The following is a 24,695-nucleotide window of genomic DNA, read 5'->3' as shown; positions in this document are numbered from 1 at the left end:
GGGAGCTTACAATTGGAAATGCTAACGATGAGGTCAGAATGCTGTACACAGGTCGACGACCGATATGTGGATCAATGGTCGATGTGTGGGTCGGCCACAACTAGAATCTATTCGTGTCTTCGGATCAGGAGACAGGATTTTACTCATGATAGAACCGAAAAAGAAATTTCTCAAAAAATTTGTTTCTATTTTCTAATTTAATGCAATCTAATTGTAAAGGTTAATAATGAGCCTCTATAATTATATAGAGGAGAATCATCATTAGGAGACAACCTTTTTGGCTATGTTAAGGCCCGTCAACATATAGGCTAACTAATTTCCTTGAAGTGTCTTGATTACAAATGAGAGAAACATATCGAGATATAAACTATCAGAATTGACGGCCTGTGTGGTTTAGTTTACATATTTGCACCCCTCTTCTCACACCCTTGCATTGTGTAGATGTTTCAAGCTGGATCATATGAAAAGTATTATTCTTCTTGTTCATCTTTTTGAGAAAAAAAAAATCATGTGTATTTTAACTTCAACAAATGAACTTGTTTTCTAATATACCCTAAGAAATTCTGTCTTTGAACAATATTAAATGCAAAATTCAATAGCAAATGCATGATATATTAATTATAGCCAAGGAAATATAGCAATCACTGCAACTTAGATTCACAAGTTCACGCCCTCATTTCCTTAGCAAATTCATTGGATGGAGATTTCAAGCTCAGGCTTGGGAAATAACATTTTCCCTATATCTCAAGGAGGAAGGGCCGGAGGAGGAGGACGATAGCTTATTTTTATATTGACTTTGATAGGTAGCTCTAACTCTTTGGTTACTGGCAAAGTTTTTAATTAGTTAGTGTTACGGATCCGTACCTCGACTTCGACTGCAATACCCTTGACACTGGCTGAGCTATAGAAGATTGGTGCCTATCAGATATATGACAGAAATGAATGCTGTCGGACATACCCCATCAGTAGTGGTTTTCGACTCCTCGGCCTTGGACAATCTATCATAGTCCATCCATGACCGATCTATTTCTGATCGCTTGAAACCAACACGTACTATAGTCTCCACGACCTCGTCCATGGTCAATCTACTGTAGCTCGTCCATATAGACCTATCAATGGGTCGGACTCGGGTCAAAACCTAGATATCCAGATCCATATCCGATCTTAGTTACTGGTACCAGATTCGGATCTGAATACCCGATGGAACTGGCCTTGAAGTATCGAATATGGATCCTAATAGATCCCGGGTATCCGGATCCGGTTTCGAGACTCGAAACTCCTCATCATAGGTGGCCTTGACGGCGGTAGAGATGATGCAAGGCAAAAGGAGGGTGCACAGAGCGACAAAGCCATGGAAGGTAGTAGTGGAGGAGGAGAGGCAGCCTAGATGGCGGTGGAGACGATGCAAGGCAGAGGGAGGGGGTACAGATCTCGCAGGGGAGAGGCGGTCCGGATCTCCTCCATCCACAGCCTTGGTGCCGGGGTCCAACCATCGGCGAGCATGGGTGTTCACGTCGAATGGGGTCTTGGTCTCGCGATGGAAATTGAGCATGGGGATGAAGATGGTGCGGTCATGGCCCTAACGGAAGCGGCCGAAGGACGGGGGCTCCGAGGCGGAGAGGATGCTAAAAGTAGGGGGGTGGAGATGTGGATCTCGAGAAAATTGGCCTCAACCAAGGCAACGGAGAGGGAGCGCATGGTGACAACGAGGTGGGTGATGAGATTGCGGTCGGCAGTAGGATTGGCAAAATATGATCCGACCCGCTAATCCGATCCGTATTCGATCCGCCACAAAACAGATTTGGGTTTAGGCTAAACGGGTTTGGGTCATAAACGAATCGATCTGTTTAATCCGTTTAATGATTGGGTCAGATATGAATTTTAGATATCTGACCCATTTAACCTGTTTAATATTTAGGTCAGATAACTCATTTAACCTGTTTAACCTATTTCTGACCCATTTGACCCGATCTGTTTAACCCATTTAAGATCCGTTTAACCTGTTTAAAACATGTTTAACCTATTTCTGATCCATTTAACTCGACTTGTTTAACCCGTTTAATCTGTTTAATCCGTTTAACCTAATTTGACCTATTTAATAAATGGATTAAATGGGGTCGGGTCGGATTATCTATTTAATAAACAGATCGGGTTCAGATTTGAATTTTTGATTCGTTTAATAAACAGATTGGGTTTGGGTTGACCATTTTCTGATCCGATCTGTTTATGATCCGATCTGACCTGATGTCACCCCTAGTCGGCAGTGGCCATGACCTCATTGCCGACGGTGAGGAGGGGCGAGTTTGGGTAGATCGGAAGTGAGGAGCTAGAGGAGGGAGTCGAAAGCCGACGTTAGTGTCGGGGTTCGGCCGCCGACGAGTGGATCTCACAATGAAGAGGAAAAGGCACCGTCGGGGTCCTCGAGGAGACTGAGAGACTGAGAGAGAGTCTCAGATGGGATATTAAATATTTTTAATATATATATTATATTATATTATCAGATCTCGGATCTATTGGGTCTAGGTATTAAATATCCAGACTCTACCCGTTTATATTATGTTTTATCGGGTCCGGATCCGGATCCGGATAAACGGATCCAATGCTAGTACCAGATCTGAACCCGTCGGATAAATACCTGTAGGTCTCGGGCTTGGATCCGGCTTGTTGACAGCTCTATGTCCATGATCGAGCTATGTTCTTCATCGATAGATCCCTCTCTCCCTCTCCTAAACTGAGAAAGTTCAGTTAGAATGGAATTCCTCCGCAATCAGATGTCCCGTAAAAGAAAAATATTTCATTCGAATCAAACTGTGCGACAAATCCAAAAAATCATTAGGACTCTGAGAAGGATACGACTTCAATTTTTTCTCTATAAATAAAGGAATTCTGGGATCCTCAAAATAAGCTCTTGACTTCTTATTCTCTTCTCTTATTGTTCTCCATCTCCTAACTTGAGTGTCAAAGGATCTTCATCGGAGAACACTCCGATGAGAATTTTTTGCAGATATTCGGATGGAGCCTTAGTAATAGTCTCTTCCTTGACCATCTCCACCTTGACAGTCGATCTCAGAAGGACAGATCAGGAGTAATAATTAGTATTTATTTAGATCCTTACAAAATCTTACTTGAAAAAATAAACAACCACCAAAGGAATCTCACGGTGAGATGCGCAAATAGGATTTTTTAGAAAATATGATTAAACAAATCAAAAGTTTGCAAAAAATTTAGAAAGTTGTAGCATAGTTAGAATGAGAATTGCAAGTATTAATGCCCACATAGCAACTGTGCTTTGCAGCTTTGGTGTAAATATTAAACAACAAGCTAATCATCGACCGCAATCAAATTTGCTATAACACCAATATTATACGTGCACCATTTTTTTAGTGTCTTATTTAGCGTCGATGCATAATCAGTTATAATCTCATCTTGCATGTTTTTATGATCGCATCAGTTATTGAACAAGGGACTGCACAGATATTCATGCATTGGCCTTTCATGCTAGTTCTAGAATATAATGACAACTATCAAAAATCAACTAATATAAATATTTTTAATCACAACTATTTACTTGTTCTATCAGGTGCATCATGCAACCTAGTTATGGGCTCTTGATCTAATGCATGTCTTGATCAGGGTTGCGAGTTTCTTGGAAGATTGTTTCCAGGATAGAACCAATCCGAAAATAACCAATGTCTGACCCAAATTGAAATCATTTGGATTAGATGGATTTTAAAATATAAGTTGTTTCAAATATGGACCAGATTTGGAGATATATTTTAGAAAGTATGTATGTGTGTGTGTGTATGTCGGCCCTATTGATGGAGTGGTATACTAAGTACCCAAGCTAACCCAAACCAATCTAAAAGCAATGAACTACATTCTCGTTACCTGCATTGAATCCACCAACGTTAACTACTTCTAAGTGTCAACTCTTATATAGTTAATCATCAGTTTATGTTGTATTTTTTTTGGTACCAAAGAAACAACAACAAAAACTGATGATTATGTTGTTGATTATAATTTGCAAGACAAAAAAAAAATGTAGTTGATTATAATTTTGTCATTTTGGACTTGTTTAGTTTGCAGGAAGTGGAGGGACATATGGTCAATGCTGAGGGAAAAACCTCCTATTGTTCGGTTGAAATTTTTAAAGAAGGGAGATTGAAAAAAATATTTTTATAAAAATATAAATCTCATATTTTATGGAAAAAAAAATTCATATAGGACATAGTATTTTGGAGTTCGAATAAGATGGATATTGGAGGCTTTTTTTTTTGAAAAATATTTTTTTAAAATATCAAAGATCTACAGCTGAAATGAATATTCTTTTTCTCGTCACATCTCAAATCCTCCGTCGTGATCTAAATCAAAAATATCCTTAATTACCATAATTTTTTATTTTATAAATAATTATAATTTGTAAAGTAGGATAAGATTTTTCATATAGTAAGAATATAATAAATGTTTTACATATTTATCCAATAAAATAAATACTCAATTAAATATAAGCTATTCTGTAATAAATTATTTTTTTATTATCTATTAAATATGTTAAAATTATTTTTCAATATGTCATATTTTCAAGAATAATATTATATAGAAGAAAAAATCTTCTCGCAAATCAAATAAGTCCTCAAATGCCATGTGAAGTGGGTTTCTCGATACTGTTTGAACATTGATCTTTTTTTTTTTTTTTTTAACGGTAAACTAGTGTTTGAACATTGTTTTGTTGTTATGTACATGCTTAAGATATAATTGACTAATCCATTAATATATGTCATATATAGTTTAAATGTGAATTATTCTTAACACAGTTTGATACGAATTACCTGATGGATTTGATAAAATAAATCCTAACTCCAGTCCGATCTAACTTGAACAAAATGGGTTAAGCACGGTTCAAATGTTGGGTAGGATTTGGGTTGAGCCAATCCGCTTGCTCAACAAAATCCGCTTGCATCATTCACGTGACACTCACGTGCCAAAAAATCAGGACAATCGTGAGTCGCATCAATCGGGCGGTCAACAACGCACGACACACATTACTCCTCCCGCCCCTAACACCTTGGCATATCGGACGGCCGTGATCGATGCACGGCCCAAGAGGGTCCCCGCTCACTCCTAAAACCCTAATCCTATAAAGAGGAGACGTCGGCCAAGCGCGCGCTCCTCTCGTCTGCTCCAGGGTTCTTACGAGCTTTCGGCGTTCCGAGCTAGACCAGGTCCCCCGCCGCCGACGTCATGGTACGTTTTTGTCCCCCTTCTGCTGTCCATTCCTTGAGTTTCTTGGTCTGAGAATCTGATTGAGGATTCCGGCACAAAATCTTTGATTATTCTTTTATCTATCTCGGTTTTCTGTAGATATTAGGAATCGTTCATGTTCTTCTTGAATCCGTTTAGATGAATCTTTTCTTGAGTTTAGACTCTAAATTTTCGCGATGATTTGGAAAGAGAATATATCTGTAGTAAGATTGATCAGAGTTTCGGTAGGCAAGGATTCGAGGTTGAAGACTTGAGTGATCCTCTCAAAATTCTGAGATGTTATTTGGGAATGTATTGTTTCGTTTTATCCCCTTTTTCTTGGGTAAAGAAGTCTTGGTAAATTCTGGTACCTCTTTGTGCCTCCATTCGTGATTGCCATTTTGTGAAATGTATATTGGTTTTGGTACGGAGATGACTTGAGATACCCAAGTTGCAGGGGCAGTTGATGGTAATAAATGGTTAGCAAGTCATGCTTAACAGTTCTTTTTTTTTTTTTTTTGGAATTTCTGAGACCAGAATCACAAATTTCGCTTCATTGAATTATCGTTTAAGTTGTATGAATATCAGTTTTAAGTGACTGTGCGAATTAATATTTTAAGGCTGTGCACGTAAAGGTGTGAGATTCTTTATTTGACAAACCCTTATAACTGCATTGGCGGATCTTACATGGTTAGGGATTTATTCTTTACTTCTAAAAGAAGCTTATGTTAAATAACAAGTTATTCTATTGCAATTAGGGGAAAGCTAAAGGTTTCTGATGAAGATTTATAGCTCTTAGTCATAGGCTTATGTTTGGAGTTAACATCATAAAGAGGGAATTTACGAGTTTCATTTTCTATTAATTAGTGCAAAATAGGTGGTGGTATTGAATCTCCCATTGGTTTTATCCTATATATCTCATGTTTTGGAAATCTATAATTTGAATGAATTGAGAATTATATTCTTATAATTATTTAGTTACTTGAGTCCTGTTGACGTATGCATCTGTCTCTTCTTTTCTTGATGCAGACAAAGCGCACCAAGAAGGCTGGAATTGTTGGCAAATATGGTAACCGATGGTTCATAGCTGCTTTGCTTTCCTTGTCTGTCTCTCTTATTGCATCAGCTATTGCATATTTTCTCTTTCATTATTATTATCTCTTGGGATCCAGGTACCAGATATGGTGCTAGTTTGCGAAAGCAAATCAAGAAAATGGAAGTCTCACAACATGCAAAGTATTTCTGTGAGTTCTGTGGAAAGGTATTGCTTCTTGCGTGGAGAATATCTTGGTATTGATTAGCTTTTTATGTGCTAATTGGAAAACATTTTTTTCTTTGCTTGTTGTGGTATAAGGAGATTTTGCTTAAACTTTATTCTTCCTAACGTCAATTAGAAGTGGCTTGAAGTTAGTAAAAAATTAGTTGGGTTGGGTGTTTATGAATGAATAAAATTAAAGGGCCATTAGTTGAATTAGTATATGTTTCCCTGCTTATCAAATTCCATGATCCAAATGTGAGTTTCTGACGTTTTCTAACCCTTTCATCAAAAAAATAGAGGAAGAAAAAAAATCATGAGGGTATGAATCGTCATATCTGTTAAGGCTGGATATTTCAATTGAAGCTTGCAAACCAATTAAGATTTGCACATATCTGGAGTTTAAAGACCCACGAGTCAAAGCATGTTCGAACAGTCAATTATTTTTGAAAACATAAATATGGCGATCATGGCAAAGCTAATGGTAACTTCGATGGAGATAATGGAGGTGCCTATGGTGTTGGGGGTGGGGTGGTAGTGTGATAGTGATATGGTGGAGGTGGCGATGATGGCAGCGGTTGTGCTGGTAGGCTGGTAGTGGCATGGAGCCAATGACAATGATGATAATGGTATGGTGGAAGCAGTGGTGGCAGGTGCCAGTCATACGGTGGAGACCATAATGATGATGGTGGCGGCAGCGGCAATGGTGGTGGCAGTGGTGCCAGCAATATGGTGGAAGTGATGATGATGCCGGGATGGTGTAGTGAAGGTGGCAACAGGGTTGGCGGCGGCGGTGGAGGTGATGACCTGATGGTGGTAGAGATGGTGACAATGGTGATGGAGGTGGTGCTGGCGATGGAAAAAAAATATGAGTTTTTTATTTTTTAAATTATTGAAAGTCATGGATTCTTGCTTTAGTTTTTTTAGAAACAATGAATATGACATTTGAAAAACATAAAAAAATTATAATTACACCAAAATGTTTTTTGCCTTCGTTTCTGTGATTTTTGAAACAAGAGATAAAAGCAACACAAAACAAGTTCTTAAAGTTCAACTTTTTTATTATTTCCAGAGTTTGTTTCTGCAATCAATTGGTTTAATTTCACTTATATTTATAAATAACCTCTCGCATTTAGGAATAAATTCCTTTATTCAGTTCCTTGAGAGGAGGCTATACTTGAATTTGACCTGAAAGAGATAATTATGTTGCTCATCTCCTGGGTGTATTAATGCACAAGCCCCCTTTTTTTGGGTTGATGGGAGGATATGGTAAATACATAGTCTTAGGGTTGAGGTTCTGATTATTGCCCATCCTTTTATTAGGGCAATGCATGGGTGAGGGATGTGTTTGACCTTTGTATGTCATTCATCTCAAACTAATGTTTATATCTTGATAGTTATTTCGCACCCTACATTTGTAAAAGAATGTGTTACTTGATTATTTTCATTTCTATTCTAACAGGTTTTTCATTGGGCCTTTTTTCTCTTTAAATCTTTATTGCTTTGTTCTGTTAAAGATCCTGCTCACTAGATGAATATATTGGAAAATTTTATATGTTTTCACAGTATGCTGTGAAGAGAAAGGCGGTTGGAATTTGGGGGTGCAAGGACTGTGGCAAGGTCAAGGCTGGGGGTGCTTACACGTTGAAGTGAGTGCTGCACTATTTTTCTGCTTTCTGTTTAGCACTGCTGATATATATCATTCTCTGGTTGTAATTTCATAATTTGTGATGTTTATAGTACTGCTAGTGCGGTTACTGTGCGAAGCACAATTCGTCGGTTGAGAGAAGCAACTGAAGGGTGATCGGCAATTGGCGAATGGGCGATCATCTGATTTTGGTAGAGTGAAGTGTGTTAGAAGTGGATTTCATATGTCTTTTTTAAATCTAGTAACTTGAATTTGACTATCAATGATAAAGACAATCTGTTCCAAATTTGATCATGTTTAGGCATTTGAATTGCCAGACTGCTTGTTTATCACATTTGGCCTTTGTAACTTTTGTTCCAAAAGTAAAAGCCAGATCTTTTTGGAAGTAACTCTTTAATGTTTTTTATGATTGCGCTTCTGCTTGAAGAGCAATACTAGATGCTTTTGGTTTGTTTGAATCTCTCTGGATTATTTCATGTCTGAATCACCATGTATGATAGCTGTGATCAGCAAATAGGTTTATCCTTTGCACCTGTATATTTATACTGGGCTTGTTGATCTTTTCTGGTGTAGGCTTAATGTGAATAAGATACAGTCCGGTGCATCCAATACATATGTTTTGAAAATAACAGCTTGTTTTGCATGTTCTAAGAGGACAGTGTTTTAACCTCGTCGGATCCTAACGAAGCTAGCAGTTTCGGTTACTAATTTGAAGATGTTGACATAATCGTATGCTAACTGGGGTGTGATTTCCTTTTGGGGGCATTTATGAAGTTCTCTAGATGTAGGGGGCTGTTACTTGGGTCCTGCTGGACTGGCTCTCGGACCTTCACCTAGTTGACAAAAAAAAAACTGGGTGAACCTTGGGCTGAGCCACATGCGGACCAACCTTGGTTAGCATATGCTCTTCATGGACCTCGTTTCAAAGACGGATGTAAGCATTCCCTTTTTGCCTCTTTGATCTTGATATATTTGGTTTGTCAGCCGATGTTGATGTGGGCCGTCGTGTCCTTAGATTCTGTCTTACGGAAGATCATTTTTTGCCACCAGGACAAGGCATAGAGATCATTTTTTTAGGTTAATGTGTAGGTGCTGCTCTATAGTTCCAATTGCCGCTTGGAGGATTTGCCAGAAAGGGATCAGTTGTATAACCGTATGATGCAACGCTTAGACATGTTCATCACCAGCTTGCTGCACATCTTTCTGCAGCCGTGCGGGTGATAGCTAAGTAGGTTGTGTTGTAAGGTGATTAGACTCTTAGTAATGCAGTAATTCCTCTGATGCTCCAGGGCTTCCACAGAAAAGTCGAGGCAACAAGTTGGATCCTTGAGTGAGGTGGTGATGTAGGGCTATCGCATTCACCATATTGGCAGGCTTATATGTGCATCACAAATTCTTGCAACTGTGGAGATCTAAGCTGCATGTGTTCTCGCATAGGATCTCTCATGCTATTGGATGGCTGACAATAAAAAAATAACCATTGTCACAATGAGAAGGTGCATATAGTAAACATGGAGCTTTGTGTCCATCATAATGAACAATTGAAGTAACGAAACGCACATATTTGATTTAACATCTACTACAATTGATCCCATGCTTTTCTTTTAATATATAGATGTTAGCAGTATTCATTTGGATGGAGACTCTCATCCGGTCGTCATGCTTTTAGATTGTCATACAGATTGAGGCTATCCATCAGATACTCTTTTCGTATAATGTCGATTGCACATGCCAAGTTCTACGTGACATATAATGTGAATATCGAAGCATTAATTTATGTTCTTTTGTCTACGCTGACCCATCCCCTACAAAACCGAGCTGGAACCATATTAACACTTGATTTGTTCTTGGTCCATCTCGCACCTGCATCCGCCACCAAGCATGGCGGCAGAACCTCAAAACCTCCCAGATTTTGGCTTGCAGCGCCAAACCGCATCTCTTTTCAGGCTTGTTAAACTATGACCAAGGTTTAAATAATGGCTAAAAACCGTTATAAAAGCGACCATGCTGATTATAAGTTTAACTATTTGGCTATCATGACATTTTTTTTCACCTCTAACACAAAATCAAATCTCTGCACTAATTCAAATAATATATCTTATTCTATAAGTAATTAATATATATCATTGTTCTTTATTGTCATTATTAATAAAGCAGAAACTTGGGACAGTAACATGATATACTCATAATGATCATTATAATTATTAAACATGATTGGTTTTGTTCTAACAGTGAAAAAGCTTCATTTCATTTAAACCCAAAAACTTGAATAAGACTAGGAATATTTGCTTATCTAGTCACATCAAATATTTATGTCAAATCTTCTTAAGTAGAGCTTTGAGATGTGGCTGAAGGCTGGACAGATGCGTAGCCATCTGAACAACGTAAGAGAGATTACCATCAGCCATTTTAAAAACTCTGGTAATTTCCTTCACCTGCCAAAAGAAAAGATTGCTTAATAACAATAATTTTGATCGACATGACTACTTAGACCGAAATAATAAATGCCATTGATATTTGAAAGCCATAGGCATTTGATGGCAGGATTTGAGTAAATTTGATTAGTTTTAACATAGTTGCATAGCTCAAGGAAGAAGAATTATTCTTAACACAACAATAATTGGTAATGACTTCTTGCACATAGAAAACACCAGAGAACTGTGAAATAGGGATCTAGCAAATATTTTAGTGTGGAAGAAAGAAAATAGCTGCAAGTCACATGCTACTGCAATCAATGGAATCATGGAAACACAAAATTGATAAAAAGCATATAATAACAAGCAATCTTTTACATGATAACGTTGTGGTAAAAATGACTGCTTCTGACTATGTTCAGACTCAAAAAATTACTTTGGTTTTCTTTTCTGCTAATTGTATGGGTGCCAATCAACATGTCAAAACTTACATTTTTTTATTACACATCAATACTTGTTAGTCTTTGGTTATATGTAAAACTTTGAACTATTTTCAAATTTTTGGTGTATGTAGAGGTAAAGCAGGACTTTTTTTCCTCTTACTTTTGCTAGTTCCTCGTTGAGGGCAGACATGTCTCTCATTATTATTGGATGTCTCTACAGAGGCAACAGTTTCTCTTACCTTTGGTACATCTGGGTCAGGGAGCATAGTAAGATGATTCTATTTTACCACAGAGCTATGATCCAAGAAAAGATTATTGGTGGAAATTGAACATGAAATGAGCAATCATATGCATGCATTTGTGGGTATTAAGGAGTAACTTATTCCTTAAGGAGCAATGTTCCATGCTATATTGTAGATATTTCTATTTTACTCCATTCAATCCATTTCTTCCTATCAGTTCTACCTTTTTTTAAGTGTCATTTTTCAGATATTCGAAGTATGGAAAGTATTGGTTCACAGGTACTTAGGAAAGAAAAAAAAAAAGGGAAAAGAAAAGAAAACAGACAACTTCTTTCCTTAGATAAAGCTAAATGCAGTGTTTTTTAAAGGTATTTTTTCCTTGATATATAGAGTGCTTCTTCTTCTCCTGGCATCAAATATTGAAAGCAAATATCAAATCTACCTGACCTCCTCAGTGGTGCAGCAAGAGACTACAGCTGGTCAGACAACGGTTCTTTATGTAATGACGGCAAAATGCCAGGCAGCTGAGTGGGTGTTCAAAAACGTGTCTCACTTATTGCTCTAAACAACCCTTTTTTTTGTGGAAACTTCTATCTAGTTTCTAAACTATTTATCTGGCTTTTGGTGGAAAATGTTTGCCATGTGCACATCATAGATGACTGATTCTATCCACATCCAAAACTTGAAACATCAGATTGTCAGATGACATCACAGTGCCGGTTCTATTGAAAAATAATTATCCCGTTAGAATTTGGGAGTCTATTGTTGGTTTTAAATCCTTCGAAATGATTTTCCAAATGTAACCACCTGCATATGGCTATATTAGAATCATTTCTTCAAGCACAATTTATTATGAGGAATATGCTAAACACAAGGAATGAAAAAAATACGCAGGGCCAAACTACTTTCCCCCAAAGTTCAGTCTGAAGAGAATGCACTCATATAGCTAGCAAGAAGTAGATCGATGTACTTATTATTCACTCAAGCATGAAGAAGAAAAAATGGTTGCATAGTTTCATATTAATGTGTTTCCACCAAAAGTACCTTTGCTGCATTCCCAACCAGTTCACTTTGTAGTGTCACAATCTTATGTTCGGCATCATAGGAACCCTTCTGCAAATTGATAAAACAGAAAAGAATGTCGATATGGAACAACATATTTCACTTAAAAAAGCTTTTGGCAATGCAAACTATAGCAAGAAATTCAAGGTCATCAAATAATTAACACGATATTTTTATGTATGCTTGATAGGAAGCATGCTCGATTAAGTACTAATCTTTATCAATATTTATCCTCAATAAACAGACCAGAAATCTCATTCTACATGCAAGCTTTACTCTATATATATACTGCGCTAGCTTTATGGATTAGAAATAGATGAATCAAGGATTGAGAAATTTCTACGGCTAGACCTCAAATGCAACATGAATCAGACAACTGGATTCCTAGCCTAGGCAACATTATTCCAAGTGGGGTCTGCATTTAAACCAGTTAGACCAGTGAATAAGAAGGGAAATCTAAATTTTAGGCTTCATTCTCCATTGTAACTATTCACAACGGTCCATTGTTTACCCGAATTCTCCATCTATTAACGTCCATTGGATCGAACAAAACATTATCTTTTGTAATGTTCTCTTGGGAAAAATTGCCAAGAGATGTAATTAACAGGCTATCATAGCGACGTTCCATTGTAGCTGATATTTCCCTTCAAGTTGCCTGATTCCATCATAGGGTTAGGGCTTGCAACCTAGTTGATACTTTCTAATTGTCTTCTCTTTGGCTGTGAATTTTTCCTTTTTGTAAATTTGGGTGGGTTTTCTCCTTGTTCATCAAAAAAAAAAAAAAAAATCTCTTTTTGTTATGGTGCCAATTGCCATGCAACTCCTCGTCAATAGATTCACCTTCGGATCTTCATTTGTTCCTTTTATATATATCAACTTAGAACAACTTGGAAAAAAGAAGAAGAAGAAGAAAAAAAAAAAAAACAAATCGTGCGAGGCTCAATAACTTGGTAAGAATATTGCTTCATAACCCAAACTTTATGCCATAAATGAATGAACCCACAAACCGTTTGTTGTTTTTAAAATAGTAAAAACAGGGGGAGATTACCACTTGGGAAGGAAAAGAGGGAAATGGATTTGTAACCAAGAGAGGATAGAGGAAGCAGAAGAGAGTACCTGGACCTCCACAAGACCGGTGCTTTGGGCAATTACCACTTCGATGGAGCCGTCGGGTTTGGGCCGCCAGTAGCCGCTCTCCGCGTGCATCGGCTCGCCGGAGGTCAGCTTCCATGTCTTCTGGGAGTATGCTATCACTGGCTGTGCTCCATCCCATGCCACACATCAGAGAAATCGATCGATAGATGATGATGATAATAATAATAATCAAATGAAGAGATGGGGATTATAGTTTAGGACCTTTCCGGAGTGGGAGAATTGGAGCTCTTCGCCATAGCGGAAGGAGTTGATGGTCGGGAAACCGCCCTCTCCTTCCCCTCTCCACCTCCCGAGTAGAAACGAAAGAGGGGCTATCGCCGGATGAAGCGGCGGCGGAGGACTGGAACCTGCAGCAGCTCCACCGTCCATCTCTATCCCTCGCCCGATCGCTCCGATCTCTGGTCCTCCGTAGACGGAAGCAAAGGCCACGAGAACGACATCGAGGAGGCCGCCGCCTCAACTCGGTTTGGTCGTTTGGCGAGATGACTTTTCTGGTGGATTGCCTATTACGCGTCTCACCGCAGTCAGCAAGTCATGGACTGACACGTATACAAGCGTTTTGATCATCAGTGCAACATAGCAATATTCGATGCCACGGACGTGTACCCGAGCAGTGGATGAATAAATGGTTGACTATTAGTAATACTGGGGAAAAAAATATGAAACCCGGATGAAACAAATTTATTGCGGTCAATCCATGTTGCACCTATCGTTAGATGAATACTTATAAAAAAAAATATTCATTGATCAAAATTATATTCGATAGAGATCTTTCGATGTTTAAATCAGTAGAGAATGATGAATAGCATATGAAAATTTTGAAATGACAGAATCTCAATTCAAAATTGTCTTATCAATGCTGTCCATTTACCTCCTTTTTATGAATGATTCAGATGTAACCGTCGAGCATGTGATCTCACTTTTTATGCTACTAAATTATTAGGTCATAATCATGAAATTAATTAGCTGTTTATGCCCACTAATGACCATGACAGGTATTTGCTAACCGTTTATAATGGTTAGATATGAATGTTCCGTACATTCCGACCTTATGTGATCGTGAGAAGATAAGCCGACTATATGTCGGTAACTGTAGTAGGTCGGTAGTCGTGAAGATCCGAATGAGCATCGATCGGTAACTCTAATATGCCAATAGTTTTCAGTCGGAGATTAATCAAGTTGTCCATTGTTGGTTGATAATAGCCGATTGTCGGTTGGTCAACTGATTGTGAGTCGAAATATTGTATTCATAAGACCGACGTAGAGTCGGAGTCGAAGGTTGGTTGATTTGTTCCAACAGTTGCCCCCCACTCCCAAGTCCAAGATGGCCTGACATGTATATTATCACGTGGTCTGTCACGTTGAACGAAGAGAGTTGTCACGTGCTGCCTCGAGCTCCGACTCGACTGCTGGTATTAATAATTTTTTGGAATACGAGAGATCTTCAATTATTTTGCTGTTTCGATAGCTGTGAAATTATCATTGGACTGTTCTTTCGGGAAGATAATTCAGCACCCAAAAAATTTAGTTGTCACGTACTGCCTCGAGCCCCAACTCGACTACTGGTATTAATAATTTTTTGGAATACGAGAGATCTCCAACTATTTTGCTGTTTCGATAGCTATGAAATTATCATTGGACTGTCGTTTCGGGAAGATAATTCAGCACCCAAAAAATTCAGATGATTTGATTCTGACTAGTAGATCTTAGCCACGTGTTCAAACATCATTGGCTCTAAGCTGTTTATGCGATAACGGTGAGGTGGCACGATCTAGGAGCAGATATATCGAACCGTCTGATCAATGGTCGGTCTTGATGTCGTCATGTGTCGATATTTAAAAAAATCCAAATTTGACCGATTTCATCTGGACCATTGAGGGGTCCTATATATACATAGTCGCTTTCATCCAGACTTTATTTTGCATTTATCGTCATCTTCTACAACAGAAGGTTCTACTAGAAGATCATCCTAGTACTAGAAGCTTCGAGTTCTATTTTTTGCATCACTTTTGATTTCAGGTTGTGTTCTCCTTTCCTTTTTCTAAGATTTCTCTTCTTAGGGTTTTCTTTTTCTAGTGGGATAGAAACCAATTGCTCGATTGGTTCACCTCTTTCTTCATTTTCTCTTTGGTCTTATTTATCAACGGACAAAAAATCTTCAGATTGATTATTCTATATGGAGATCAAAAAATAGCATCGGACAAGTTGTTGATCTCTACGCATCTCTCCGACTCCGTTTCTTGTTGGAAATCAGATCAATAGATGATATATTGAAACTATTGCTCTCAGGGCATTAAGTCCAAGTCGTCCAAGTATGGCATTATAAGCCGAGAGAACTCGAACAACTGTGAATGTCAATAGAACAGTACTCTGTTGTGGTTGTGTTCCTGCGGTTAATGGGAGAGTGATTTCTCCTTCTATAGTAACTGCATCTCTAGTGAAACCATCTAATGGCGTCGAGATTTTTCTAAATCGATTAGTCGGTAGTCACATTTAGAAGAAAGTCGAGTAAAACAAAATATCTGTTGAGCTTTCATTGTCAACTAAAATTTTTTTTTACATTATAATTTGCTATTATCGTCGAAACAACGACAGCATCATCATGAAGAGTTTGAATTCTTCGAACATCATCTTTCAAAAAAATAATTACATTATTGAGTCATCGTTTCTTCGCCGACTCTTCTTCGAAAGTTGCCCCCCAGTTCTTTGATCATCCGAAAATCATATTGATTACTCCCGTCGTTGGTCGATTGTTGATTATCTCCTCAGCTTGCGGTTGAGGTTGTTGGTCAGTGAGAGATTGAGTCGGACGATCACGTTGGAATTTTTTAAGATAGTCTCATCGAATTAGGACCTCTATCTCATCCCTGAGCTGAATGCACTGTTTGGTATCGTGACCGTGATCACGATGGAACAGACAGTACTTCTTTCTATCATGGCTCCTCGACGGTACTGTCATTGGTGGGGGGTGTCGTAAATACTCCTCTCCTTCGATCTCCATCAAGATCTATGCACAGAGAGGAGTATAGGAGTCATACCTGCCATAGTTATTCGGCTTCAGACTCCGTCGTCGAGGTAAAGCTCGCTTATTGATAGTCGGTCTACTTGATTCGGTCGGAGTTCCACTTTTTTTTTGCTTTTTTTCTGACCTTTTTTGTCTGTTTGACGTCGGTCAGAAGTAGCTTCATCCATGCGAATATACATGTACGCATGCTCTAAAAGTTCAATATAGGTCCGAGGGAGTGTTTTGTCTAGAGAATATGTAAATCTGGATCCCCTCAGATCCCTCTTTATGGCCGATATAGCCATATCTTTATTGAGGTTCCTGATCTCAAGTGTGGCCACGTTAAATCGAGCCGTAAAATTTTTCAACGTCTCTATCTCACCTTGCTTAATAGAGAAGAGATTGTCTGATGTCCGTGGCAGCCTTCGGCTAGTACTGAAGTGAGCCACGAAAAATTGTTCAAACTACTCAAAGGAGTTAATGCTCTCCGACTGCAGCCTAGAATACCATACTCGAGCAGCCTTCCGAATAGTTGCTGGAAAACCAATGCATAAGAGGGCGTCGGTTATCCTCTGGATCATCATGAGAGCCTTATAGCTCTCCAAATAATCGATCGGATCGGTGGAGCCATCGTATGGCTCCATCTACGGCATCTTGAATCGAGATGAAATTGGTTCGTCCAGGATGCGCTGAGAGAGAGGCTGGGCAGTGTGGAAGTCATAGTCGTTGGAGGACTTTCAACTTTCCACTTGAAATCGGACAAGCTGATGGTTAATCTCTTTGAACTTGCGTTCGTAGTCGTCAAGCCACCGTTGCTGGAAAACTCCAAGGATAGAACCCTCTGAAGAGCTTGAAGATGGAGAAGCAGAAGGTGTCCGCAGCCTTTTCTCCTTCCTGATACTGTGTGCACGAGAAGGAGAGGGAGAACGTCGCGAATGATGGGTGGCATGGTGAAACTGATGAGAACGTAGCTGTCCGTCTCGATGAGAATGTCGAGACGGTCGCCATTTTGGAGAAGAGGAGGGTGAACCCGTGGTGGACGGTGGCTATGCCTAGATGGCATTGACTGAGCTATCGGCTCCTCCACCGCAACTGCTGCTGCTGTTGAGTTTGCTGCTGCTGGAGACTTTGAACCGCTTCCATTAGTACCTTCATTTGCTGATAAATACAGCAATTTGTGCGTCCGAAGTAACTAAAGGATGCGAAGAACTGAGCTCTACCATTAGAGGCGGGGGAGGAATATCTTTTTGGTGGGAAGACTGCCTCGCTGATCCTGTCAAGTGTTGAGCTCTAGTTTTTGGCATGGTTGTTTGTATTTTGTCCCCTACCTGGCACACCAATCTGTTGCGGTCAATCCCCTGTTGCGCTCGTCGTCGGAGAAAAGCACCTGCAAAAAAAATCTTTACTGATCAGAATTGTATCCGACGGAGATCCTCTGATGCTAAGTCAGTGAGGAATGGTGAACAGCAGATAAGAATTTTGAAATGACAGAGTCTCAGCTCAGAATTGTCTTACCAATACTGTTTATTTATCTCCCTTTTATAGGAGATTCAGATGTAATCGTCGATCACGTGGTCCCGCTTTTTATCGCATTAAATTATTGGACCATAATCATAGAGTTAATTGGCCGTTTATACCCACTAATGACCGTGACACATATTTGATAACCGTTTATAATGGTTAGATATATTAGTTCCGCACATTCCGGTTAGATATGTCGATAACTGTAGTAGGTCGGTAGTTGTGGAGACACGAATGAGCATCGATCGGTAATTCTGATATGATGATGATCTTCGGTCGGAGATTAACCAAGTTGTTTGTTGTTGGTTGATAATAGCCAACTGTCGGTCGGTCAACTGATTGTTAATCGGAGCATTGTATTCATAAGACCGATGTAGAGTCGGAGTCGGAGGTTGGTTGACTTGTCCCAATAAAATTATATATCAAAAAAATAAATTATATAAAAGAATCAAAGAGCACAGCTCTCAAAGCATCCCAACTTTGTTATTCATCTACATGCATGTATCTCAGAGTGACTAGTGGATGATCCATTGGTGGATTCATGTGAAAGAAGGTAAATCCTTCTTTTCCGTGAAACAAAATAAGAAAGATCTACGTGTGGAGCCCAGCTAAAAACTAATTTCATCTTAGATTATAGGAACAGTAGAAAATATAGATCACCAACCGAACTTGCCAACCTGCCTACGAATTAGAAATGGCTAACAAGCAAGTTCAACTGGATTTAATCTATATACAAGTTTTGTTGTCTTTTGATTGTGGTGAGATGAGATGAGTATGATGGCAGTGTCTCTGTGCTTCATTTCTGAAGGAGGCTGGAACATCGTGTTATGGACGTATACTACAAGTTTTGCGGATCAAAACATACATAATTCTCTCTACCTTCCATGTCTCTTACCTATGAGATCATGACATTAGTTTGAACAATTGAAATTGCTAGACTAAACAAGCAAAACCTACTCTTTGATTCAACAAATCATACTCCCAGAAGTAACCAGTCTGCAAATTACTACCAATTATCGAACCATCACTCTGATCAATTGCTCGAATCGCCAAGCAGCTGCTTCCATCTTCATCCTCGTAAAATAGGTTTTCTTCGTGTGGAACAAATCGAGCTCCATCTTCAAATTCAAATGCCATTCTAGGCATTTGGATTCCATCAAACTCAGGAGCCAAAGAATTAAAGCATACATCCGAGCTGGTTACTGTTACATTGCTGTATGGTTTAAAGAATTCTGCATATAAAGCATGTATGGCCTGAAAGGCAACCCCAGGCACGTATGTAAACGTCGTTCCGGTATCTAAAATCACACCACTGGACTCATTTTGAGCATCAAATTTCCATACCCACTTGGGGATATCTAGCAGCACATCATCGAAGGACAAGCCCGAGACTTCGACATGAAAGAATGAATTTGTCTGTATGAACTTGGTGTACTGCATTTGCTCGGGTTCGAAGCTTATTCCAGATCTCTCGGTTCTTCCGAAGACTAGAAGATTTTTGTTTGATACTCCTTTATTGCTTGCAAGAAAGTAAGAGAACATATATCCAAATCTTGGTGCCAAGTGGCTGGTGAAAGAAGGGTGGTTAGGAGACAATCCAAGGATTCCATCAGCATCATTGAGGTTGATGAAATCCTGCGAGCTGCATCCGAACATCATACCATGGAATTTTAGGTCCAATCTTCGCTTGTCGGATTTAATTGTCACAGTGTCGGTAGCCCAATAACCTGTTGTTGCAGTTCCATCGACGTATTCGTGAGCATAATTGCAGAGATCTCGGGTGGAGGAGGAGCAGTGGTTGATACCAGTGCAAACAGGTGATGAACAATATATGGGAGCAAATGTGGAAGAGCGAGAATGACTAAAGATGTGATTTGAGAAGTTATTGTTATGGCGATATGGAAGGCGATCACAGTAGACCCAAGTGGCATCGCTGCCAGTATCAGGTATTAAATATAGGGTTTGAGGGGGCTCACCCAGCTGAATTGGTACAAGGAGAACTTTGGATGAAGCCTTGCCTGCAGAGAATATAGGGATCTCAATGGATTGGTTCAGCACTTTGTTCTCATTCCATTGGGGAGAACTTGGTAGACTTCTTTGAAAAGAAAATGGAACAAGGAGAGCGAGTATGAAAAGATTAAGTGAGAGATGAGCAAGAAATGAGGTCGTTATGGGTTGCAACATATTGAAGAGTAGGGGATTAATAAAGCTAACTTGCTGTAGTTTGCTCGAGATTGCATTACAGAAGCAAAAATGGTTGTTGTTCAAATATTAGAAAGAAGAGAGAAGTTTTATTCCACGCTTAGAAAGGAAACAGGGGTTTACCATCCCACGAGCACGCTTTCTACGTGGGCTACTTTGGAGTGCACGCGTTCATGACTTGCTCCATGCAAATAGAGTGAAAAAGAATCGGTTAGCTCTTTAATATGAGCATGAGCTGATGGACAGTTGGGAGGGCGAGATTGGATGCGTGGGAAAACAAAGCAATTGTGAACCAAAATATGTGGGATGCCATGACATAGCTTAAAAATATTGTCCACTGTTCATCATTTGTTTCAATGAAAATTTTGTCCTTGGAGGGGTATCTTCAAGTGTATGTTGGCAAATCACAAAAGAATACTATCAGATTACACGGGGCATAAAATAGTTTAGAAATCAACCTCTTCATGTGCAAAATTAACCTTGGAGGCAATTGGTGAGCTACCGTGATTGCTGAAAGTGGCTTCCCCAACTCCAAACCTTAGTTCCAGTAGCAGTATCTTAATCATTTTTTTCACAATGAAAGGGAGGTAGATGTAGCCACCCGGCTTTTACTGAGATTCCAAAAAAATTACGATACAGAGGAGAGAAGATTTAAAGAAGTTATTTTACAGCTGATAAATGGGACCAGGCAGAAAAATGAGAAGAAAGAACTAGACACCTTGTATCATGCCTTCATAAAGATTTCAAGAGATATTTTTAACCTCCACTCAAACTCTCCCAAATTCTGACAAGAGATCCTGGTTACATAATATATACTAGTCATTGAAGATGCGAAATCCTTCTGAAACCATATCTACAATAGATGAATATTAAGAAAAATTCTGAAATTCTGTTCTTTCTAACACATTTACATGTCCAATAGCTGTGAAAAGTATAAGAATAATAGGATGAACCTTTTTCCAATTAGGATAAAGGTGGTCAAAATAGAGTTGAGGATATAGCATTCTAAGGGCCAAGTATATAGCTAGCCGTCCAAATAGATAAGAAAAAGTTGTAGCAAGAAAAAACATAAGAACTTAGGACAGTATAGCGGTCTTAATGATAAAACCTTTCTAGCATATAGCGATCTTAATCATAATTACAACTAAGTTTTCTTTTTTTTCTGATAGCAAAGTTTTATTCTTTATGTTCATTTGTGAGGACTTCGGACAGCCAAATATCAAAATTATGGGCGTCCAATTAACGTCACATGAGAACATGGGCGCATTTCATTTTTCTCATTTGGTTCTCCTTGATGGGTAACATCCAGACATCCAGCTAGCCCCTGGCCACCACCGAATGGTACGTTTCTTTGTGGATTGGTGTCAATAAATACATATCATCTGAAGCAAATTAAATATGGCTGAATTCTGGTGGTCCTTTTTTGAGGGTAATGCCAAGCAGAGCATAAATATATATAGGAAGCTCCTAGGGTTGGGCTCCATGGAGGTGTGACCTAGGGCCCATTCCACCCTGTGCATCTTATCCAGACACTACTTGGTGCACTATGCACTCATCACTAGTTCTTTGTTAAATCCACTGTAATCTTAGTTGATGATATCACTGCTGTCCATCAAATGCACCCTTTTGTACTTGGATCACATGCATTGTACTGTATGTGTTCATCATATCACAACTAGGGGGCTTGTATGGAAGTTACCATTGGATTAATCCTCAAAAGGTTGCATTGTCCTGCAATTGTTGGAACACTCTGTAGTGGTAGAGTTAGAATTTTACTTGATGGGGCCAGCAACTGTAACAATCAACAATTCAAGTTGCTCAGGTAAAAGGGGGAACAAAATCCAGGTCAGGATTCTTTTTTAGTGCTTCTAACTTACTGTAATCAGATATTCTTCTAGAACATTTCCTCACATAGAATCTTTCTCTATTTTTTCTTCTATCACAACCTTCACTATTACCTTATTCTCATGATTGAGCACATTTTGTAATTTTTGGATTGTGTTTTGCCATCATTATTCATATGCCATTAAAACTAATAAGAAATGGAGAGAAGGAGAGATGCAGTTTGTAAGAAGTTTAGCAAACTACTCGTATTGGGACATTGTCATTCTCTCCGTTTTTCTTTCCTTGAAGTCTATTTCTCCTTCCACCACCCACGTCCTGCCTACTCTTCATCTTCCTTTATCTCCTTTTTTTTTTTTTTGTTTGCATTAATAACTTAAATTAAATCTGAGTATATATGTATCTGCAAAAACATGGAAAAAATAAGGCTTGCAAAGGAACGGATGTGGATCATATGCATACAGAAGTTGTTGTATAGGCACATAAAACCGAGAGTTCGTTCTTGTTACTTGAGAAACACTATTATTAACTAAAATATGCAACTAATCATAACCCTCAATATAGCCGTGAATCAATCATGTTCCTCAATTCAACAGACATCCTGCAATCCATGCAGCAGATTTTAGTTTCATGAATATTAGAGAAAAAGAGTATTCCTATTTGAATTTGCCACATCCTATTCCAAGAAACTTGAGAAGAATTTTTCTTCTAACACACAACTTGCCAAACCCACCCTATCTGATAAAAAACTATAGAACCTCCTCATGGGGGCATGAGTCGCCCCCTCCTGAGTCTTGATCCTCCGGGCCCAGCCAATACCACTAGAATATATATCTAAGAAGGTGGCGTGGTGATATATTTGATGCTTAACATCAACATGGGAAGCGCTCCCTGGAGACGCTCTTCTACGATTGGCTAAGCAACCAAATCTGCGAGAAATGTGGTACGAAGTGACAACCTAAACCGTACTGCTCGACCTGTGGCTAGCAAGCGGCTGGATCGGAAAGAAAGTGAAGAACAGCCCATCCTTTTTGTTGTGTAGTTAGCTGGCCATATGCTAGGTGTTCAGGACCGTGCTACTTCATTTTCCACAGCGAGCGTGATCGTGATTTGTGGTGCGCGTAGAAACCCGTAACATGTGCGACGTGCACAATATGCGGGCAAGAACCGTCCGCTAGTGCATGGGAACATGATTGTGTCCACTAATCTGCAACCAAGCTACATCCTCCATGTCCTTTCTTGCTAATTCTAGTAACTCAAAAAGAAAAATAAACTATCCCTAGGTAGTTATCGTACCGTGAATAATATGTGGCTCTGTTACTGCTCTGTTGTTTGGCATACCGCAAGATGCCAACTCAAAAAAGCAGCAGTGAAGGAGGATTCATAGATCAATTACCGTAGGATGGCCAGAGAATGGGGGTAGGTCTACAGAATTATTAAGTGATACATGCTTATAGTAAAGATAATAGTACTGTAGATTGGATGGTGATATATATAATTAATAATACAAGATCTACTTTATAGATGAATGTGATAGATATTTTTTTTGAACGATTAGATATTTTATTATCTGATTTTCATTGATATGTTTATTCTAATTTGATTTAATAAAATCAATTCACTAAAAAATGAGAAGGATACATCAACCAAATGATCTCTCTTTTGGTGAGATTTTTATGCCCTTTTTGGAAGTGTGTGGTGGTTATTCATAAATAATCTTTTACACCAATGAAAGTATGTGAGAAGCTAGTACTAAAAAAGAAGAAATTATCATGATGGAGAGATATAGCTGACCACACTATCTCATTTCTGAAATAATAGATTCTAATAAAAAATTGATTTATCTTATTTCATAATTTTGAGAGTATGAGCGGTGGCTCTTCTCAATCTAGAGATGTCTTTTTAAGACATAGTCTTCATTCTACTCTGCCTCTCCAATCACATAAATTATCCGTTTAGAATCTAAGCAAGCATCCAAGCAGCCCTTTAAATTAAGAAATCATTTCTATTATTAAGAGATAAAACTTTCTTAACCACTTGGCCAACAAATCAATTATCTTTTACTATATTTTTGCCTGTATGCTGCATGCAAGCAGATGAATGAATCATTGCTGTTCTACTCATACTTCTCTTGTTATAATCTAGAAAGGAAAAAAATAAATAAAATGGATGTAGGTTGAGAGAATTCTAATTAGGAGAAAGAAAACAAAATGTAAGCAAAAAGAGCAAGATAAAGAAAAAAAAGACCAAAGAATCAAGCGTGGCCTTAACATTTTACGGAGAGACATAATTATAATTTTTGACAGGAGCAATTTGAGAAACCTGCTACCAGCTGGTTGGAACCCGTCCACTCAAGTGAAAGATTGGAGGTTCAAATTTTAGTGGTCAAGAATAACCATCATAAGCAGCGTAGTGGAGGCATTTTTGGGGAGTGAGTTCGCGCTATGCAGCGGAAGTATAAGCACGATTAGGACGGCGTAGAGCCTAATCATGCTTTGCTGCCAATGTGAAAGACCCAATCAAACAAAACAAAAGCTCCCTTGGTCTTAGATCTTCATAGATATTTCACACACGCGTCGCCATCAACCTCGGGGCGCGGGCCATCAGATACATCTCAAACCTTACGGTGTACCAATCCCTCTCAAATCACGGGCCGTTTGTATAAT

The 24,695-nt window shown here is 38.8% G+C and overlaps 2 protein-coding genes across 3 annotated transcripts; one reads left to right on the top strand and one right to left on the bottom strand.

Annotated features, from left to right (window-relative positions):
* The first annotated feature begins 5,102 nt into the window (after positions 1-5,102).
* LOC105042485 (large ribosomal subunit protein eL43z) lies at positions 5,103-8,533 on the top strand. Of its 2 annotated transcripts, XM_010919729.3 has the most exons (5): positions 5,103-5,244; positions 6,271-6,310; positions 6,414-6,502; positions 8,063-8,145; positions 8,237-8,533. In XM_010919729.3, the coding sequence occupies exons 1-5, from the start codon at positions 5,242-5,244 to the stop codon at positions 8,298-8,300; spliced, it is 279 nt and encodes a 92-aa protein (XP_010918031.1). In that variant the 5' UTR covers positions 5,103-5,241; the 3' UTR covers positions 8,301-8,533. The 2 variants fall into 2 exon arrangements, with proteins under 2 accessions (XP_010918031.1, XP_010918022.1); XM_010919720.2 differs by lacking the exon at positions 5,103-5,244 and having other exon boundaries at positions 6,265-6,310.
* A 1,791-nt stretch (positions 8,534-10,324) lies between these two features.
* On the bottom strand, positions 10,325-13,919 carry LOC105042476 (peroxynitrite isomerase Rv2717c). Its single transcript, XM_010919712.4, has 4 exons — positions 13,662-13,919; positions 13,422-13,562; positions 12,288-12,356; positions 10,325-10,579 (listed from the first exon to the last, which is right to left on the bottom strand). Exons 1-4 carry the CDS (start codon positions 13,827-13,829, stop codon positions 10,460-10,462), a joined length of 498 nt encoding a protein of 165 aa, XP_010918014.1. The 5' UTR covers positions 13,830-13,919; the 3' UTR covers positions 10,325-10,459.
* Positions 13,920-24,695: the final 10,776 nt, after the last annotated feature.

The sequence above is a fragment of the Elaeis guineensis genome, chromosome 2 (assembly GCF_000442705.2).
Source record: "Elaeis guineensis isolate ETL-2024a chromosome 2, EG11, whole genome shotgun sequence".
NCBI classification, from domain to species: Eukaryota; Viridiplantae; Streptophyta; class Magnoliopsida; order Arecales; family Arecaceae; genus Elaeis; species Elaeis guineensis.
This window is presented reverse-complemented; position numbering and strand designations above follow the sequence as displayed.